This window comes from Misgurnus anguillicaudatus, chromosome 21 (genome assembly GCF_027580225.2).
Source record: "Misgurnus anguillicaudatus chromosome 21, ASM2758022v2, whole genome shotgun sequence".
In the NCBI taxonomy this organism is placed as follows: Eukaryota; Metazoa; Chordata; class Actinopteri; order Cypriniformes; family Cobitidae; genus Misgurnus; species Misgurnus anguillicaudatus.
In genome coordinates, this window is record NC_073357.2 from 21671842 (window position 1) to 21694352 (window position 22511).

A 22511-nucleotide genomic window follows, 5' to 3' on the forward strand; every position below is an offset into this window, starting at 1 on the left:
GACTTTTAAAGAGTGACTTGCATAATATAAAATCACTAAGTCACACGCCATGTCATCAAAATTTTAACAAAAGCAAAAAAAATCTGTGTTAGTCATGAAATTTGTATTTCACAATAAAATGAGGAAAGATTTATATCCCTTTTGTTATCAGTCTTGACAACTTGTGTCTAAAAGTGAGGTTCCTCGTTACATGTGTACCACAATATATTAGACTTATTGAGCATCCACTGGTATTAGCACTGTAAAACACCAAATTCTCACTGTTTCACTCTCTGTGAGTGTAACACTTCATCTTCAATAATATGGTCTGTTTCAGACCCCGGTTCAGGACCCTGCTTTGGGCTCTGCTGAGCATCTGAGGAGGTTAGGAGTTCTCTAGATCCAGAATCCAGACGGAACACTGTGGGGATCTGTCCTAATATGGGACAGGTCTCCTGTAGACCAGAAATCCATTGAGCCAGAGTGGCTTGGTCACCCTGACCTGCCATACACATTGCGTAAACTGGCCCCTCTTCCACTGCAAAATGATAAATGAATCATTATAAAGCACTAAATTCACACACACATAAACACGTATTATGAATATATTATATGCATCACTGAATCATGAGTCTCACCATCGTCCACATCAAAACTGTCATCATCACCCATGTCTCTTTCCAAGTCAAGCTCCACTCGCTGAGGGTAGAAGAGAGACTGCTCAGGTCCGATCAACTCGTGGTCAAATTCTTCTTCCACCTACAAAAGTGGTGGATGCATCAAATTATTTACAATTATAAGGAAATAATCAAGCGATTTGTCATAGGGAGGAAATAATACAACAAGTTAGGAGTTGTACCAAGTTACAAGTATATACTCCATACATACATACATACATACATACAAACATACATATAAAATCAAATACACATAATTTCTTAACAAAGGAGGTTCTACTGAATTCATTCTCTCAAATGGCTTTGATATGTTGTGTACACCAGTATCAGGAGCTGTATTTCTAATGCCACTTAATAACTGATAACATAACAACTGTAAATTAAGTACCTTTTCCTCAGGTGGTACAGGGTCTGCCCTTAGCAGGTAATAATGAACACAAGTCTTTCTGAGCCACAGTGGAAATGGGCCTTCTACAAACACAGGCCTGCAAGGATTGTGTTTGGCCAGAAGAGAGCGCTGCTCTGGACCTTGTATACCTAATCACATACAAGATATAAATGATATACATAATATATTACAATATCATTAGAAGAATATTCCAGGTTATGAAAAGTTAAACTCTACTAAGGGCATTTGTTTGTGTTCTGTACAAAATGCATTTATACTGGCAGAACATGGGGCAAGCTTTCCACACAAACACTTAGGGCAGTTTCCTGGACAGGGTTTAAATCTAGTTCTAGACTAAGATGCATGTTTGACTGGTCCAAAAACTGAAACAGCTCGCACTGACATATCTTCAAATATATCATTGCCATTGTTTTGTCTTAAGTTGCACACCAGTAACGTTTTATGTAAGGTATGTCTGTAAAAAACACTTACATTTTTCAACATAACTAAGGCCTTAATCCTGTCTTAATCTGAAACCTATCTGGGAACTTTCAAATCCTGAAAATTCCATTAATCTGAAATCATGCTAGAGTTGAATTGCCTTTTGATTTTACGTACCTATAATATAAGGCCTTAACGCTTCCTCTCCTGTTTCCGTGATGTCCGTCGATGGGTACTGAAAATGGTGAAATAAAGTACATTAATCTATACATAGAAACATAATTCTAGTTTACTGTACATCAAAATCTGTTGTGTGATGTGCTGTTAACAGGTTATTAGGACTAAAGATGATGATAAGAGTAGGATTTTGAGAGTCACCTGATAGATTGTTATTTTTGCATCAGGGTCGCTGGCAATGCGAGTAAGACTAAATCGAGCAAGGTCTACTGGATCACAAGGAAGTACATGTGGGATGGGGTAGGGGTTTGTGTGCTTGAATTTGGGAAACCAATACATGATACGCTGGTACTTTCTCATCGGATGGCTCTTCTCCCCAAATATCTGAGCCAGTAAAATCTTGGTCTCTACATTGGGCATGACACCTGTCAAAATTAGAATTAACAAATGAATGGCAATAGAATTTATCAGGAACACAATGTTTCTCTCACAAACACACACACACAAACTAACCATTATTCTCCATCTGCTCCAGCAGCTGGACTCCACACTCTTGCTGCCTTGGATAGTGGTTAAACATCCTTTGTATAAAGTTCCTTGGTACAAACACTTCTTTGGGAAACACATCTAGCAGTTTGTTGTAAACAGTAATGTCTCCTTCTACTCCAAACTCTGGCATCTTCTTAAGGGCAGCATAAATAAACTCCACATGGCCCCGCCGTCGAATGTCATTCTTGTTAAAAACATCCACAACCTTGTTGAAACTGGCTTTGGTTTTTGAGTGTTTAGCAATGCGTTCGAAAACATCTTCATGTGTGACCAAAGTTCTGTCTTTATTTTGTGTCTCACATTCTGCTGCCTTTTTAAGCTCCTTTTGACTCGTGGAACGTCCTGAACTGTAATAAAATGACCTCAGCGCCTTTAAAATAAAGAAATATTACCAAACATTAATAACACTCATAGTCTGTTATAAACATCCAGTAAGTTTCAGTAATATTTACTTATCATAATGCAACATTTTGAGTTACACATAAGTTAAGTAACACAAGTAAGAAGGTACCTGGCCATAGTTTTGTTGTAGTGCATGGGTCTGCTGGTGGGGGTGCAGTTTCACTCTCTGGGCAGGTGTCAAGAAACGTGAAAAGCACCCAACACACTGGATCCGTAACAGATGACGACAGACGTTCATGATTATCGCATCACAAACCCTAAAAAGCATCATAAATGTTATCCAGTTCAAATTACTTTTATGTAAATTATAATTTAGGCAATAGTAATACTATTTTTACTTTTTATTCTGTTGTGTGTTCTGCTTTACATGTGAATACGGACTGTATTTGCATGCATATTATGGATACTGTATTTTACGTCATAGTGTCTACTACTAATTCTAAAATGTCTTGCATAGCCATCTTTCTACATATACATAGTATGGCTATGTATATAAATTAATTCAATGGTAATCGTATAAAAATTGCCTTATAGCTATATAATATGAATATTATTTATCTCAAATAAACGCAAAAGATTTAACTTCACTCACGATCACTTAACCCACTAAAATCCCATTCTGCTGTCAAGTCTCCTTCAAACAGGACCGGCGGCATGGTTTCCTGGTCCGTGGATTTTGACTTCCCCTCTGAAACAAAGTGAAGAACTTTACGCTCACATTGGTTCCGGGCTCGTCTTTATATATTTATTATTCAGGCGTTCAGCACTAGGTGGCAGATTACGTATTGGATGAACAAAGTTACTGAAGCTGTCAAAGTTTTGTTTCTACTCTCTCTGGGGTTTAGGAGGGAGGGGATCAGTACAACAACAAAATAGCAATACTTATTTCGCTTTCTGGAATTACGAGAAACGAATAAAGACATCTCGCAGATTTAATCAACTTTACATCGACGTGGTAGCTGGAGAAAATCCATTCCACGCGTTCGTGCACTTGCCCCAAATGCGTCTTCACTCAATGCTCATTTCCTGGATTCGTGATTTTACTGTATAACAGCTTCTGCTTTGTGGCACATCCACTGCATGTTGCCATGTGTTCCTTCAGCTTTTGGCAGTGCTATTGACAACATATATGGAGATTTGTATTGCGTTTCTGCAAATGGAATATATTAATGATAAAATATTTTGCATCTCAGTAAGGAGTATTTGACTCAAACATGGATGGATCAACAAATAGTCTTGGTGAGTAAAAAGTGGCCTTTTTTACCAGTTTCTGTGATAATTGACAAATTTATTTAGTATTGCTAACCAGTTTCAGTTAAAAGGACTTTGTTAATGTTGATGTTTACTGTCAAAACTTTTCCATCACGCGCCGTATTATAGTGTTTGTTAACGGCTTTTCAGTCACTGCAGTGTGTAACAGACAGTATGCTGAGAATACATTGACAAAATTTTAAAAAAATACCATGGTAACCAAGTTTACATAGTTTACAGTTTCTTAGTATATGCATTGGTTTTCATGAAAGAAGATTATGAAAATCTGTGACACTGTTTAAAATAACAATAGTAGTAGCAAATGGTCATAAAGACGTTTCTTTTCTCTGTTACGTATACATTCACTATATTTTTAATACAATATATTAATTACTAAATACATTGTTTAAAAAGTAACTTTATTAATGGTTATGAAAACTTTATCAACATGTTTTAACATTGCGACACACCCACAGCGATAACAGTTTCTTTTGCGCCATGTTAAAAAAATAAATCAGATAAAGCTTGGTTTCCTATGTAGGCCTTTATAGTGTCTCTTTCCCTACCCACATTTTTTATGACACCCCATCTACACAGCAAACGACGTGCCAAACTAGCTTCGTTGATTACAACATGAGCTTATACTGTGACTTTTCACACTTGCGCTTTAACCCGTATTATTTTATTTCTAAAACCCACTTTTAACTAAAAACGTTTTACTATTGTGTTTTACAAAATGTGTAATTTGTGTGTTCACTGTATTTTCCCCAATAAAGCCTGTACTAAAGCAGGGGTAGCATCACACTGCAGTACAAACGTGCTGTTGTGAAACGAAGCAGGGTTACGATTGGTATAGATCCTTAACAACAGACAAACAATCAGAAACTGCGTAGCCCATATCACGAGCTCTGTGACGGAAACCACGCAAGCTACGTAATAGTCGTTTTAAACGTTTGTATTTGGGGTGCTGTCTGAGGGGAGGACTCAGAGCCCCAACCCAGACTGCCCCCCCTTAACTGGGATAGATATTTAAGCAGAGAGCAGTGTTTCCCACAGGATTTTGAGAGACTGTGGTGGTGATGACGCCACCCGCTAATTAGCATATATGTGACGTCATCATGTTGTGTTTGTGTTTGATCTAGTGTTGGCACCTGAAATATGTTTCACTTCTACTCTTTGATCTGTATCTGTATTTGATCTGTATTATATATCAAATTATATTTTAAGCCGAATTAAGCTGTTTTAAATAGTGAAATAAAAATGTAAATGGGAATGATGAAAATTCTATTTGTGGGGGCCAGTGTTGATTCTGTGGTGGGCCACCACCAATAAATCAATGTATGGGAAACACTGGAGAGTGCGGCAATGGGGGGGGGGGAAGAAGGGATGCGGCAAAAGTAAGGGAAAACTATATAAAAAAAAGTCTTTGCGCTGATTGGATTTCATGACCATGCTCCTCCCGAATTTAGTTCATTAAACTTACCGTATTTAAAAGCTTGAGCGACTATGCTGCAAGCGATTCGTCAACCTAGAAATGATGTATTTCAATTAGGGATGCACCGATATGGAAATTTTGGCCGATACGATAACCGATACCTCTTTAAATTTGGGGGCCGATAACCGATATCTATAGGCCGATAAATATTCATATTATTTTCACGATGAAAAACTCGCAGATCGCGGACATCTTGTCTTTGCGCTAGACTAGCATACTCTTCTTAAGCCCGCAACACGTGTCATCTTCGTGCTATGTCAGAAAGCACCAATCAAAACTCCACATGGCCAGCAATGAGCAAGTGAAGTGGTTCAACAAACCAAAATAATCCAAAATTTATCGGCTTTCATTTATCGGCCTAATTTTGCTATCAGACCGATAACCGATAATATTAAAAATAAGCAGTTATCAGCCGATAACGATTTGTCGGCCGTTATATCATGCATCCCTAATTTCAATGTATTCCAATCAAGTTTAATAAATTATTAAATCAATATTTATACATTATTATTTTTAATCTTGTCTCCATATGTTCTCTCCAAAAATATTTTGTTATATTTTGTTTGACGTTGTTATATATGCATAGCTGTTTGTTTCATTCATTTACATTCATTTATATTTATTCCTCTGTGGTGAATATTGGAATGAAGCCTCTTGTGCTGGAATGAGCTTCTCTTCCATGTTGGCACGAATTAAACTGAAATTTCATTTCGACTGCCACTTCGTGGCAAACTCTGACAGTCGTGTCCGAATGTCTTGTACAGTGGAAAGGTGGCTTAACACGAATAATGACTGTTGATATGATTATAAGAACGTTGGTAAATTTGAAATGTACAGTGTGAAACGTCAGATTCTGAACATCCAGGGTTATCATTTAACCCCTGTTAAAGTACAAGTAGTATTCATACTAAAGGTATGGAAACCATGACCACTTTGAATGGCCCAAGAGGCCATGATGACTGACCCTTAAAGCAACCAATCACTTTTTACTTTGTGCCACATTATGTTTAGGAGTGTGGAGATGTCTCCACGATAATACAGACCGGTGTGCAACCATCATTCACAAAGCCTGTAAGTTTATAACAACAATGGCAAATGTGTTAAAATATCTAAACTGCTATAAAACGAGCAGTGTGAAACACATAACCCATTTACCTGAGGTGCTACGGCATGGCTTTTGATTTGTTAACCGTAATTTGTCTACCGTAACAGCTGGACCAGTAAAGAGCTGTTACTAGAGCAATAACTGGGAAGACCCACAGGCATCTGACTGTTTACATGCAAAAGCCTGCCATGCTTTCCAGTTTGACTTTATGGGCCTTCTGTCTGTTTGAGGTGAATCAGATTTTGGATCATGTCTGAATAGAAAATTGTCAAGTCACATAAATGGTTTCTACAATCACAGTGTTTCCAAAGCCAGAAAATTAAGAGAGGGGTCCCAGTAGAGAAATATTGCCCTGGGCCCATGAAATTTCAGGATGACCCTGTAATATTTCAATACACACAATGTTCTTGAATCAGTTTATTTGAGAATTGATTTGCATACACATAGTAATAAATTTAAAGGTGCCGTTTAGAATGGAAAACATATTTACGTAGGCATAGATGAATAATAAGAGTTTTGTACATGGTAATGACATATCATGAGTCTCAAACACGATTGTTTCCTACTTCTAATGTAAACCTTGTGCATCCAAAAGACCGCTGGAAGACAGCACAATCTCAACATAAGACCAACTGTGACGTTACAGTCGTGATGTACGCCCCAACATTAAATTACACATTAAAGGCGGGGTGCATGATCTCTGAAAGCCAATGTTGACATTTGAAATCACCTAAACAAACACGCTCCTACCCCAATAGAATCTGGACCTTCTTTTGATAGACCCGCCCCACACATACGCAACCCAGGTAACAATGTTGGTTAGTAGACATGCCCCTTACTGCTGATTGGCTACAAGTATGTTTTGGTAGTCAGCCCGCTTCCCTTTCCCAAAGTGTTTTTCAAAAATCATAGGCTGGTCCAACCAGACTCTCGTACATTAATTTTATTTGTACAGAGAGTCTGGCCACGCTCCATTGCAAAGCGTTACTTCCATTAAGGAGGGTCCTCTGTTGAAGTTTAAAACTAATGGATCTGCCCAGAGTCTGCCATAACCAATCGCTAACGTTTGGTCATGACGTTTGTCACTCAGTCTGGTGCACGACCTCAACGTCATTGGTCTTAGCCACCCCCCTCTGTTCGTTGATTGGACCTGCAGATTTTTGCCGGAGAAAACGAAACTCTACACAGCAGTCCCAGACGTTGTGCTGAAGCGAAATGAAAATTAAGCGGAAGCACGTAGGTGGGCGGAGCCAGGCTACAAAAATCATGCACCCCACCTTTAAATTAATTTCAATGTTGTTACAATGCTTAAAACAAAGTTGTGACTGCTGAGTTATCGCTATATGCTAGTTAATGCTTTATGGTAGCGTTTAGGCTGAAGTTCTACGATTGACTTTACAGTTATGTTTTACAGTTACGTTTTGAAGGTCCATACTGAAAAAAAACCTGTATAAAAACGCTCCCTTCATTTGATTGATTATTCTAAATTGATTATTCCTCAAATTCAATATCTTCGTCTGATACAGGCTTAAACATAAGGTTTGTTTAAACACACACACACACACACACACACACACACACACACACACACACACACACACACACACACACACACACACACACACACACACACACACACACACACACACACACACACACACAGAGCTACTGAAGGAGCTGCTCTGTAAAAATGTCAATCAGAGCAGAGTTCAGCATTATTATTCATGACCATTTCATATAAAGTAATAATAGACCATTTAATTCTAAAGGCAAACCCTAGGGTTGTAAATGGACACATGAAACCGTCTGTGAATAATTTTTAATTAATAATAAAGCCACATACATTCTATGTAGATATCAGAGAACAATTTAACACATTATTTCAATACATTCTTTGGCACCTTTAAATGTTTAAACCATTTTATATGTTTAAAACATTCACAATATCTGGATATAATGCAAAAGAGTGTTACTTTTTTGCTCTGTCTGCTATGTGACCCTTTAATTGGGTAAAATAGCAACATTAACCTATTTTGGTTATTTTGGTTAATTTGGTTTCTGTCCGCTGTATAAATAGCAGTATTAATAAATTTGCTTATATTTAAAGGTTAACATTTGTCATACAATTTGAAATGTTGATGAAAGTAGATTATGATTCCAATTCTTTCATCTCCTACTTCTACAGAAGTTTACAAATGTGACCCCGTCTGTGAAAAAAACATCTGAAGTCATTTATTTTGTGTGATTTGCTCTTTTCTACATAAAATCATCATGCATAACTTCAATATTTTAAATATTGATTAAGTTAGGCCACGTCAAAGATTGAAATTAAAGTGAAATGAACTTTAATGATACTAATCTCATATTTAAATTATTAGAATTTAGATTTCACAGACAGGGTCACAAATGTAGAATTTGCCAGACTGTTTTGAGAGTGTAGCACACAAGGGAGAGTTTTGCACACAAGTATTTGGCATGTGTTCAGGAAAAAGAATTTGTTTCTTTCATAACTCGCTTGACTTCTTAACAAAAGCAGATTTTAAAGAGGTGTTTTCTCATGGAACATTTGAATCAATTTAGTTTATCCTGTAAAGTTTAGTATTTGTAAGTCAGACAATAATTTTTTTGCAAATTCAATGACCAAAAGAAAACACCTGAAAGAAAACACTATTTGTTTTGTAATTTGTTGTCTTATCTGCATACGTTGTCTCATGCAGAGTTTTCTTGCTCTTATTGTGGGAGGTGAGAAATTGTGCTAAAGAATGAGAATGCAGGGGCAGTCTTTGCAGCACAGGAAGTTCTGCTGTAGCCATAATAGTCTGACACAAAGCTGACAGGAAAGACGCAGTAAGAATTAGAGAAGCACCAAACAGGGCTTTTGAAACTTTCATTTCTTACAGTATACTTGTATCTGTTGTTTCATGGCTCATAGTGAAAACAGTAATTACTAATATTAGACAGGTTTTGTGTAAGGTATTAAGACCAGATTTATCACAATGTTTGTTGAAATTGTGACATCATCAGTTTTGCATTGAGCAGGTGGTTTTGTAAACCATAGATGAAAGTGCAAGTCATCTCATGCATTGCTCATATTTTCATTGAAATAAATGTCAGATTATGAACATAGCTAAATTACCTTAAATGAAAGTTTGGCCCATGTTCGAAAACTGAACAAAGACTGAATTAATGAAAACCTTAATTAATTAACACCATGTATACATTTCAGACAGAAGATTCTGGTATGTTGTTATAACCATAATTGATGAATTAATAAACACATTTTTGCTTATAGGTTTGCATTAAAGAGAATGTAAAGTAGAATGATTGCGTGAAATCAGGGGCAGGGGTTTTCTTTGACTATCAAAGAAGCCATGGAGACCAAATCCAGATTGTTTCCTGTTTCAACTTCTCTCTGCAGATGTTTCTCTAACATATTAGTGTGACTTTTTATGCTCAGTACTTTCATGCAAAATAATTTTGTTCATAAGTTTTATGGGCTGTGTCCTTATCAAGCCCTCCAAACCTTTCTGGACACATTTAATTTGTCTTAAGCTCTATACCAGGGGGGCACCAGCAGGGTTGGAGCACCCTTTAAAAAGGTTCTAATATGCGCCATGTAAGTACAGATATACATTTTGTACGAAGGACAGTTGTATCTGTAAGACTATAATTCATAATCTGTACAAGACTGACAAGATATAAATGTATTAACTTTTTATTTTATTGCATAATTACCTCAATAACCGATACTGGTAACTCAACCTAAGTAGAAGCCTGGGCAAACAATGGCAAAGTGTATTTAAGTGTACAATTATGGTATAGATTAATTTAAAAATAAATGTGGTAACATAAACACATGCTTGTGAGAATTCCGCATCATTCCTATTGAAGTAATCCTCGTAAACTGTCCTGAAGTGGACATCTTAGGAGCAGTAGTTTAAAAAAAAAATCTAAAACACTGCATGATTTGAGATTGATGCCGTCCTGGAGCAAGTGTTATATTACTTGTACAGCCGGATACTTGCAAGATAACATTTTTCACACGTGTTACTAGGGCTGTCAAAAGATTGCATAATATGTGTGTGTGCAATGTGTGTAATTCATATATATGTATATGTGTATGTATATATATATTTATATCTCACACATTTATATGTGTGTGTGTGTGCGCGTGTGTGTGTGTGTGTGTCTCTCTCTCTCTCTCACTCTATATATATATAGTAGGGCTGTAACGATTAATCGTGTGTCCCATTGAAAATGTCTTTCTGAAATCGATTCTGAATCGCAAGGTTGCGATTCTGTGTTTCAAGCTTGTGCGTGTACTACAGCATTTGGTCAGTAGGAAGTCCTTATCAATCTAAAATTATTATGAGTCAGAGTCGTTTTTAACGTGAATTCCGCCCACAGGAATACGCCAGTCGGCAGCTAAGCTTAAACGGCTCTAGCTAAGCTAAGCTGCTGTCGAATCACAACATACTAAAAAAGCTAAACAATCACAACTCGTTACGTATTTCTGAAGGAGGGACTTCCTAGAACAAAAAAGACATCAGCCCGTTTTTGCAGTGAAAACAGCGGTATAGAGATATACTGCATTTTTTACACATGAAATATGAGCACATGTTATATTGCGGACCGTAAACACAATCAAAGCTTTGAAAAAGCAGGAAAAGGGGATCTATAAATTTATACATGCATGTGTGTTTTTACATATACATAATTATTACACACACAAATATATTATGCAAACACAAACTTTTATTATGTATGCGATTAATCGCAATTAATCTTTTAAAATGAATCCTCACTTTTGACTTTTTTTAGACATGTTAACACTACACTCTTGTTAACACTAGAAAGGCTATGTTAATTTTTTACACATCTTTGTGCTTTAAGCTTTTAACACATTATGTGTCAATTTTTAACACAAAATTAATTGCCCCAGAACCAATAATTTGTTGTTTTTAACACATCCGTTCTAAGAGTGTAAGTACAAAGCGTAACTCAGCAGCGTGAGTGTTTTCTGTGGTAAGCTGCGCTAATTTGGTTGCGTGAACGTAAAAGGTGACTCAGCGTAATTAATATTCATGAGGTAAGGCATGGCTATGTAAAGTGTCCGTTCCAAGCATTTTGCCTGTGCATCGCATCGGAACTGCTCTTAGAACCAAAACTTAATTCAATTCAATTCAATTTTATTTATATAGCGCTTTTCACAATTGGTGATTGTTTCAAAGCAGCTTTACATTAATAGAAGAAGTGAAAAGCACAGAAAAACGACAGATAGCACAACATAATACACGATAGCACAAGCAGCTAAATTTGATGCGGCTATGAATCAACATTATAAGCGTGCGTATTGCTAATGTAACGTAAAGAAGTTAACGCTAAGTTAAGCCCAAGAGGGCTGCCTCCCCGGGTTGAAAAACCCCCTAGGAGAAAAAAAAAAAAAAACCCCAGGCTCAGCCGGGGAAGTAAAAAAAAGTCATAGGAGGGAAAAACCCTTGGGAGATATATTTATATATACATTGAAACGATTAAGGAGATTAGGCGGAGGTTCTGCCGGTGGTCGTTGGTCATGTATCAGCTGGGCATCACGTTGAAGGTCTGCCGGTGGGTCAGAGGTGTGCCGACTTTCACATTTACCGGAACTGGGTCTGTTTGTCTCATTGTCCTCGGAGAGGAGGACGAGACATAAAGAAAGAAAAACAAAACCCAATTAGCGTAGGGGCCATTCACATGTATACACCTATACATATACACAAACATATATCCATATATATCCACACATATCTATATACACATATATATACATACACATACACACACATACACATATATATACACATATACATATATATACATACACACATACACACATATACACATACATACACACACATGTACATATACGTATTGAAGATACAACGTCATCCTAGTGAAAGACTCTGCACAGTTTGGTTTAGGGAGAATGAGAAAAATGCACGGGACGGCGAATGTTTTGGAAATGGGTGCAGTGACACCCTTTTAAGGACTGAAGTCCCGCCCCCGACTAGTGGGCTTAACACCACAAATCTATAGCCATCGTGCTTTATTGAAGTTCGGACGAGCAAGGGAGTAAAGGGGAGACGGGGACGTGACTGCGCCAGCCATCTCCCTGATGCCTGTCTGGGCTTCACAGTACTCCCCTACTCGACTCAGAAACCTCAGGAGATGGGCCGAGCAAGTGATAACATAATTCCATACATAACTTTCAATCACTCCTCTGCGCTTGGCAATTAATGGCCCGATTCGGGGATTTATTGGTGTAGTTTTGAAGTTTAGGCCTTGTATTGTGGTTTGTATGTGCACAGAGTAGCGTTTCTTTTCCTTGTATGTAGCCTTTTCTATTTTATACGTGACCTTTGTTTTTAAAAGTTTATGCCCGGCTCATGGTTTGCTGCACACATGTAAACGAGTAAGGAGAGATTAAACATTTTCGTAAGAATATTTAGTTTATTTATTTATTAGGTTGTTCAAGCTATCTATTGTGAGATGAGTACCATTAATAAAACAATTATGTGAATGCCTTGTTGAAGAGAAAAGTTTTAAGTCTAGATTTAAAATTATCGACTGTGTCTGATTCTCGGACATCGGTTGGTAAATCATTCCAGAGCTTAGGGGCTAAGTAGGAAAATGACCTTCCACTTTTAGACACTTTTGATAGTCTAGGGATAATCAAGAGACCAGAATTTTGCGACCGTAGTGTGCGTGATGGATTGTATTCTGATAGTAATTCTCTAAGATATGAGGGTGCTAGGCCATTTAAAGCTTTGTATGTGATTAGTGATATTTTAAATTGTATGCGATATTTAACTGGTAGCCAGTGTAAAGATGCCAGAATTGGGCTTATGTGGTCATACTTTTTAGATCGAGTAAGTACCCTTGCGGAAGCGTTTTGAACTAGCTGAAGCTTGTTTACTTGATTTGCATGGCATCCCCCGAGTAGCGAGTTACAATAGTCTATTCTAGAGGTCATAAAAGCATGGATAAGCTTCTCTGCGTCAGATGTAGACAGTATATGGCGTATTTTCGAGATATTTCTAAGGTGGAAGAATGCTGTGCGGCAGACGTTGGCGATATGACTATCGAAGGATAAGTTGCTGTCGAACATCACACCTAAGTTCCTAACCGTGGAAGATGGCACCACAGCGCAGCCATCTATGTGCAACTTGTAATCTGACATATTATGTTTGTAGCGATTCGGTTCAATAATAAGTATCTCTGTCTTATTGGAGTTCAGTTTAAGAAAGTTATGTGCCATCCAGTCACTAACATCGCTAAGGCAGTCTGTTAGCTTAGAAAACGTGTGTGTTTCGCTGGGATGTGAGGAGATGTAAAGCTGGGTATCATCCGCATAGCAGTGAAAACTTATGTTATGTTTCCTGATAATGTCTCCTAGAGGTAACATGTATAACGAGAACAGGATAGGACCTAAAACCGATCCCTGCGGTACACCGTATTTAACCAGTGAGTGATATGACTCTTCCTCGTTTACATAAACAAAGTGATAGCGATTGGTTAGATACGACCTAAACCAGGCTAGCGCCTGACCACTGATACCAACATAGTTTTCTAGTCTATTGAGTAAGATTGTATGATCTATTGTGTCAAAGGCTGCACTAAGGTCTAATAATATAAGAATTGAGATTTCACCACGATCGGATGTTAATAGGAGGTCATTTGTAACTCTAAGCAACGCTGTCTCTGTGCTATGGTGGGGCCTGAATCCTGATTGGAACTTTTCATATGTACTATTATTTGTCAAGAATGTGCGTAACTGGCTTGCCACTACCTTTTCTAATATTTTCGAAAGAAAAGGGAGATTTGAAATTGGTCTAAAGTTATTAAGTTCTCCCTGATCAAGCTGCGGTTTTTTAATCAGCGGTTTAATAACTGCTAGTTTGAAAGCTGTTGGAACATATCCTATTTCTAGCGATGAGTTAAAGATATTTAGAACCGGGGTTGACACTACAGGGAATACCTCTTTAAGCAGTTTTGTGGGAACGGGGTCTAATATACAGGACGATGATTTGGATGATGTAACTAGTCTAGAGAGCTCGTCTATTGTAGTAGGTTTAAATGAATCAAGATGTTCGTATGGTAGTCTAGTGTTAAGTGAACTAACGGGTTGAGTGGTGGCTGCCTGGGTAGCTACGATGTTTTCCCTTATAGACGTAATTTTGTTAGAAAAGAAGTTCATGAAGTCGTTACTATTGTGTTGAAGTTTACTATTGGTTTCTGTTTGTTCTTTATTTCTAGTCAGTTTTGCAACCGTGCTGAAGAGGAAACGAGGGTTATTATGATTCTCATTTATAAGCCTGCTAAGATAGGTAGATCTTGCGGTTTTAATAGCCTGTCTGTATTGTTTAACACTCTCTTTCCATGCTGCACGCCATACCTCTAACTTTGTGCTTCTATAATTTCTTTCCATTTTCCTAGTTGCCTTTTTGAGTGCTGCGGTGTGATGATCATACCATGGAGCTGGCGGTTTTTCTTTGATTCTCTTTTTTCGAATGGGAGCAACGGCATCCAATGTGTTAGAACAGACATTGTTTAGGTTTTCTATTACAATATCTAGATCGTCAGAGTTATCTGCTACATGTTTAATTTGGGACAGGTCTGGAAGAGTGCTAATAAATCTATCTTTAGTGGTGGAAATTATTGTTCTGGCTAATCTGTAGCATGTTGTGGATTGACTGATCCTATTTAGAAGTACAGTGTATGACACAAGGTAATGGTCAGAAACTGCATCACTCTGAGGTGATATTTTGATGTCATTAATATTGAGCCCGAGTGACAGAATTAAGTCTAATGTGTGCTTACGAGTATGCGTTGGCCCTGTCACGTTTTGTCTAATATTGAGAGAATTTAGAACATCCATAAATGCACGTCCTAGTGCATCTTTTGGGTTATCGACATGAATATTAAAATCACCAACGATAAGAGCTTTATCTACAGTGACTACAAGCTCAGACAGGAAATCTGCTATTTCTTTAAGGAAATCTGCATGGTGGCCCGGAGGTCTATATATTGTAGCTAAGGCAAAAGAGAGCTGTTTGTGGTTACGATCGGTTATTTCCATATTTAACAACATTAGTTCGAATGATTTTAATGATTTTAATAATTCCACGCAGTTCTTTTAACAAAACAGAACAAGAACCAGTTTTAGGTTCCAAACCCAAAGAGGAGCTACCAATACCTTGAATGTCAAAAATTCATCCGAATGTCCGATTGCCGCTCGGAAGAGGTTAATAATCGCCTCTCATTCTCCTAAATTTGAGTTAATTTTGTGTAAATATGTTTGTCAGTGCAAAACGTGAACTCAGTATTGTCTGAACCATTTACGCACTGTTTGACACTTTTCAGTTGCATGCTTTGGATGTGCGCACATGTAAGACTCATCTCATACTTAAGTATCAGTACCGCACTGAGATCTTTTTCAGGTCTTGTTCTTAAATATTTAAACTGGCAAGGCCTAAAAACATATGCAAATGATAAACCTTCGTGACGATGCAGCACTGGCCGGAACAGGCAAGTGACATTTCCGTCAGCTGTCCTAAGCATTGTTAAAGCTGGCCCCCTAGTCCAAAGTAAACTGAATTCCAGAGGACAGAGTTGTTTGTTTTAGTATTTAGTCAATTCTGGAAGATTGGACAGTGAAACTTCGCCTGTTTAGACTGGAAGGGGTTGTTTAAAGACGTGTAGCGACCAGCCATTATTGTTTTTGTAACAAGACACGAGTAAAAAATGCTGTTGATAATAAAAGACCTATACGTGCAACAATGTGGTTGCTCATTAAAATAATGACAAAAGGTTTCACAGGCAATACAAAAGACAATGGTATCCTAGGCAGTTGCGACTTATTGCCTTCTTTAATAAAACGAACACTAAAAGTAGTACTTTTCGTAAGATAAAAACAAAATCAAAACAAGATAAAAACACCATTAAAACAAACTTGATCTAAAATGAAATTAAAACCCCAGAACTATAAAAATATAGAAATAGTTTGCTTTCAAAACAAAAAACAACCCTGGGAAATGTTAATGAGAGCTCTCTCAAACATTCTCCATTATTTGTTTGCCAATCTCCCATATGCAGAGTGAGAGCACAACTACTGAGTGAAAAAAGCAGGAGAAAATACAGATGAACATAAACCACTAATCGGTTCCTGATGTGCACAGGAGTACAGCTGAACCGCTCACAGCACTCCCAGTCTCTGATAGATGTGGCTTACAGCTTAACAACCAAAGGACTTTCTTAAACTTTTGCAAAGACATGTTGCACACAAATTTTGATTTGGTGTTTTAATAAATCAGTTATTTAATGGAAGAATGTTTTTTGATGAAACTCCAAAACATTTTTATATTCCAAAAACAATATAAAACTGAATTAATCTTGTTTTTGCCCGTCCCATCTTGCATTGTTTATTTTTTAAGCATCACTCCAAAAGTGTTTTGCTTTTTTGAAGATGCTGTGTCAAAGTTAAAAAGACCAGTTTTTGAAATGGATCTCAGTAATTAGGGGTGGGCGGTATGACTAAAAATCCATTTCACGGAATAAGTCTTTTTTTCACGGTAACTGTATATTTCAAGGTATATATGTTTTTCAGTTTTATATTGTTTTTGGAATATACAAATTTGCACTCACTGTAGTTAACTAAATGTCCACCACAGTTAAAAAAAAAATGGGCAGGTTAGTGTTAGAGTGAAAATGCCCAGACAACAACAGTTTAAAGGAATAGTCTACTCATTTTCAATATTAAAATATGTTATTACCTTAACTAAGAATTGTTGATACATCCCTCTATCATCTGTGTGTGTGCACGTAAGCGCTGGAGCGCGCTGCGACGCTTCGATAGCATTTAGCTTAGCCCCATTCATTCAATGGTTCCATTTAGAGATAAAGTTAGAAGTGACCAAACACATCAACGTTTTTCCTATTTAAGACGAGTAGTTATACGAGCAAGTTTGGTGGTACAAAATAAAACGTAGCGCTTTTCTAAGCGGATTTAAAAGAGGAACTATATTTTATGTAGTGCTGCCTCACGATTAGTCGTGACTAATCGTTTGCAGAATTCAAGTTTTTGTTTACATAATATATGTTGGTGTACTGTGTATAATAATTATGTATAAATTCAAACACACACATGCATGTATATATTTAAGAAATATATGCATGTGTATATAAAGTTTTATATTTTTATATAATTTATGTTATATATAAATATATATAAATATAAATATTTATTATATAAATATATATTTTTCTTTAAATTATACATGCATGTGCATGTATTTATTTATACATAATTATTATACATAGTACACCAACATATATTATGTAAACAAAAACTTTTATTCTGCAAACGATTAGTCGCGACTAATCGTGAGGCAGCACTAATTTTATGGCATAATAGCACTTATGGGAGTACTTCGACTCGGCGCAGTAACACCCTCCCTCTCCCATTATGAGAGTGAGAAGGGGAGCGGACTTTTCAGGCGAGTCGAAGTACTCCCAAAAGTGCTATTACACCATACAATATAGTTCCTCTTTTAAATCCGCTTAGAAAAGAGTTACGTTTTATTTTGTACCACCGAACTTGCTCGTATAACTACTCGTCTTAAAACGTTGATGTGTTTGGTCACTTCTAACTTTATCTCTAAATGGTACCACCGAATGAATGGGGCCAAGCCAAACGCCATCAAAGCGTCGCAGCGCGCTCCAGCGCCCCCGCGCACGCACACAGATGACAGAGGGATGCACCAACAATTCCCAGCCAAAGCAACAACATAGTTTAATATTGAAAATGAGTAGACTATTCCTTTAAGTCTTGATAGACAGAATCTTGTTTTAGCATCCTAAGATGTTGGATGTCCAAATTTTTTGTTGTTTGCACCACAATACTTAATTTTGTGTAACTTTAACCTCTTGTAAACAAATGTGGACAATTACACTGCTTCATGTTCAATGCTAAACTTAAAATAGCTGTAAGAAATCTGAAAAAAAAAGACAAACCAAAGCTCGGGTCGTAAGAGGTTAAATCAGTTATTAATTTGATAGATTATTGAAGTTATATGCATTGGGTTTTGTATGTATGCATGCATTAAAAATAAAACTGTACATCATAAAATGTAAAATGAAAGGTATGAATATATGCACCAACCTACAGTCAAAATAAATTCTTGTATAAGAGAGACGGATAGGTATGGATTTTATAAATATGACGGGCGATGATCATGCAGTTGGTTTTTAAGGTATTGACTCTTTACTAATATTAGACCTTAACCGATGTTGTTACTATGGCCAAATGACAAACTACATTGCTCCAGCAGCGCAAATGTCACTAATTTATTCAATTTTATATATGTATCACTTTTCACAATTGTTTCAAAGCAGCTTTACATTATTAAAACCAGGAGGAAATACAGGAAAATCGGTGGACAACAAAAGTAGCACTCTTAGAACGTTGGCACTCAACACACTAAATGCGTTGTCCTGGACTCCACACATCTCTGTGGGGCTGTTTACACTTGGTATTAAGATGTGTTTTCGTCGATCGGATCACAAGTGGACGAGAGAAACACATCACGTTTACACCTGGTATTTAAATCATTCTCTTTTGTCCACTTTCGACCGCTTCTGTCCTGAATACTGTGAGGGGGTGGTCTGTGAGACAGTGGGCGAGTCCTTCCGCTGTCATTCAAACCAAAGCGGGAGTAATTATGAGTTTATATGGACGCCAACTAATATTATGTCAGAGTCCACTGCTTGTGTAGTAAGTAAACATGCTGCACAGTGTTTTGTCCATGTACATGTTAGAGCGTTCTCTGATATTTCAGCACAATTGATGAAATAAGATTGCGCAACTTTCACACGCTTGCAAAATGAAACTGCGGAGATCAGCCGCTTTAGTTTTATCAATGAAAGGCTAAAAATAGCACTGTTCACAGTGTGTTCGCGCCAGAAGTCAGAAAAGGTGTAAAACATTGCGTTCAGTATCTCAGATTAGATAAATGGGCGGAGAGAAGGCGGTCGCGTGTTGCTGTTCGAACACATTCAACCACATGTGCGTTTACAATACAAAATCAATCCGATCGAAAGTGTTTTCGACTACCTCTGAATGTGGTGGAAAGTGGTCGAAAGTGGACACGTTCAAATCGTTTTGAACACCGTTTACACCTGGCATTAACGTCGTCCACTTGTGATCCGATCGACTAAAACGCATGTTAATGCCAAGTGTAAACAGCCTCTGTGTTATTATCGAAACAACAGATTTTGTGTTACTTTTAACACAACATGTTTTATTTTAACACAAAATCAACACAAAATGACACATAATGTGTTAAAAGCTTAATGCAAAAAGATGTGTAAATCCTTTCTAAGAGTGCAGAGTACAGCGGTTAAGATTAGTAATAATATTAGCGGCTAAGTGAGCATAGTAATAATGTAACATATAGAAGAGAGTTCTAAGGTAAGCCAATGTCAGCTGACTCCCTAGGGGTTGAAAAAATTCCTATGAGAAAAAACACAAATTTTAATAGAGAAAAATTCCATTGGAGAAAAAAACCCTTGAGAGAGGGAGGCAAAACACAAGTTTTGTCTTAGCTTGCTTAAAGTTCAGAAAACTATACAGCTATTAGCATTATGTGCTTTTTGCGCACGCCTCGAGAGACCTCTGCACGTAATACACCTCTGCTACATGAGCACAGAGAGAGAGAGAGAGAGAGAGAGAGAGAGAGAGACCCGCGGTGGATTTACTTGCGCTTATTATGAAATAACATTACTGGTATGAAAATTACTTTTTCATTTGTTATTAGTAGCTTACATGTTTCTCCTTCACACTCAGGCTAACATGCAGGAGTGCCGAGTTAGCCACGCCCACTTATTTACATTAAGCGTAATGTACAGAATAGAAAAATCTGTTACATCTGACATTTTATTTAATGGTAACAAAATATATCGTCATACCGCCCAGCCCTATCAGTAGTCCTGCATTCTGTTCCATTGCTTTTATTCTATAACAGGGTCAATCAGGGTCAGGTGAACCAAAATAAGAGTAGTTTACATTTTATTGCATTTTAGCAGTAGTACACAGTATCATGAATTAGATTTTAAAAATATATAATTTCTTTAAATACTGGGATTACTAATTACTACGATAACTTATACTTAGTGATCTACATGAGTACAATTTGAGGCAGCACTATCTGTTTGGGAATTGGGAGTGTTTATAGTCATTTTTGCTAGAGAAAAACAAACCATTAAGATGAAACCAAATAAATCCTTCTGCATTAACCTTCCTGTGTTTCCTGGTTTCTAAAACTGCAGCAGTCTAAATTCATGGTATAATTTTTACTCTTTCACACCCACTTCTTTCTCAGATGCCAGACGGATGCACTGTATTCTTTTTAGTGTCTTACCTACCCAAATCTGTGTATTGGCTGGCCTTATGTTAATTGTAATCAAAAAACAAACCCTTATAGTTTTATTACTGAGTGCTTTTAGACTGTAAATGCTTTGAGTGTGATTTCATATTTATAATTGTACATACTGTATATGGTGTAAGTGTAAGTTATGTGCTCAAACTTTACCAAATCCTTTTTTCTAATGCTGGGTTATATTCAACCCAGCGCTTGCTTGGTCAAAAAGAGACAAGCCCAGCCGCTGCTGTGTTAAATTAACCCAGAAAATGTTTATATTTCAGTGTTTCCTACTGCGACTGGATGAGGTCATGCCCTAATTAGCATATTCATGACAACGTTATACTTAGATTTGCTTTCTGAACCGGTACATGCAGTACTGTATTTTAATGCTGAACAAAGCTGTTCTCATTTACAAATTTTGTCAAATTCTGGTTCCGTTGTCAGACATAGTATAGACAAGAAAAATAGTATTACCATGTGATGTAATCAACGGCAATTTACGTTTAGGTACTGAATACTGTATTTGACCCAACATTGGGTTATAACAACTCAGCATTTTGGGTTGAAACACCCCACAATAGGTTAAATTACAACCCAAAGGAGTGGGTTCGTCCATTTTTGGCCAAGTGCTAGGTTGAAAATAACTTTAGAGTGTAACTCCCACAATGTTTGTGCTGTGAACATGAATGGTACTTCAACTGGTGTCTGACTTATGGAGTAGTAGTATGCTGTTACTTTTCAAAGCAATCTAATTTAAAAAATTTATCTAGCAGGTGTAAAAATGGGCATGATACAATTTGGCGCTTTTTCATTGCATCTCGGGTAAAGTTCCAAGCTAGCATACCAATACAACATTGTGACGTGTAATAAATACAGATCACTTATTCTATTGATATGCTTTATTGCTCCTGTGTTGTGCGTTTGTTTATATCGCGTATGATGTCACGACAGTAGAGGTGGCGCAACTATAAAGATAAGTCTATAATCCCACCCACTTTGAAATGACACTAAACTGCAGTGGAAAAGCAAACCGAACCAAAGTGAAGCGAGTCGAGTTGTGCCGAGTCTAGTCATACCACGTAGAGCTGGCCGAAAAATTTGTAGTAAGTCGCCATCACCTGCTTTCAGATGGAACAGCATATATTACACAGAGCTGTATTTCAACAAGAAGCTAGGCAAAATCGCGTTCATAATCGAAGACGATCTTCCACGATTATGAACACGATTTTGCCTAGCTTTCGGTGAAATATGGCTCTGTGCAGTAAATGCAGCTCCATCTGAAAGCAGGTGATAGCGCTTTACTACTAATCACCAAACCGGGTTTACTGATGAGACACGCATGAGAATCGGAGAATCGCAGATGATTTTTTTCGCCAGCTCTAATACCACGCAATGGAAAGCACTATTAAATGAGTAAATATGTGGAATGTACTGTATAGATAAAAGGTTGATATGCGAGGTAAGAGGGAGGCTTGGATTTCTGACACATCTGTCACCATTTTTAGCTGTTTATTATTTCTCATACTAACAGGTGTCTGTTAGTAATCACCAGATTACTAACAGTAGTCTGGTGAGTCATAACTCTGGA

General features: G+C 37.3%; 2 protein-coding genes across 3 annotated transcripts in view; one reads left to right on the plus strand and one right to left on the minus strand.

Annotated features, from left to right (window-relative positions):
• Positions 1–86: 86 nt before the first annotated feature.
• On the minus strand, positions 87–3349 carry ecsit (ECSIT signaling integrator). Its single transcript, XM_055196788.2, has 8 exons — positions 3206–3349; positions 2723–2870; positions 2176–2581; positions 1864–2087; positions 1663–1720; positions 1045–1193; positions 618–738; positions 87–517 (listed from the first exon to the last, which is right to left on the minus strand). The coding sequence occupies exons 2-8, from the start codon at positions 2849–2851 to the stop codon at positions 258–260; spliced, it is 1347 nt and encodes a 448-aa protein (XP_055052763.2). The 5' UTR covers positions 2852–2870; positions 3206–3349; the 3' UTR covers positions 87–257.
• A 33-nt stretch (positions 3350–3382) lies between these two features.
• Positions 3383–22511, plus strand: part of eml3 (EMAP like 3) — a 48289-nt gene continuing 29160 nt past the window's right edge. For both annotated transcript variants that reach the window (XM_073859815.1, XM_073859816.1), the window contains exon 1: positions 3383–3847. In XM_073859815.1, coding sequence (XP_073715916.1) covers positions 3828–3847 — 20 coding nt within the window. In that variant the 5' untranslated portion in view covers positions 3383–3827. The remainder of the gene's footprint in view (positions 3848–22511) is intronic.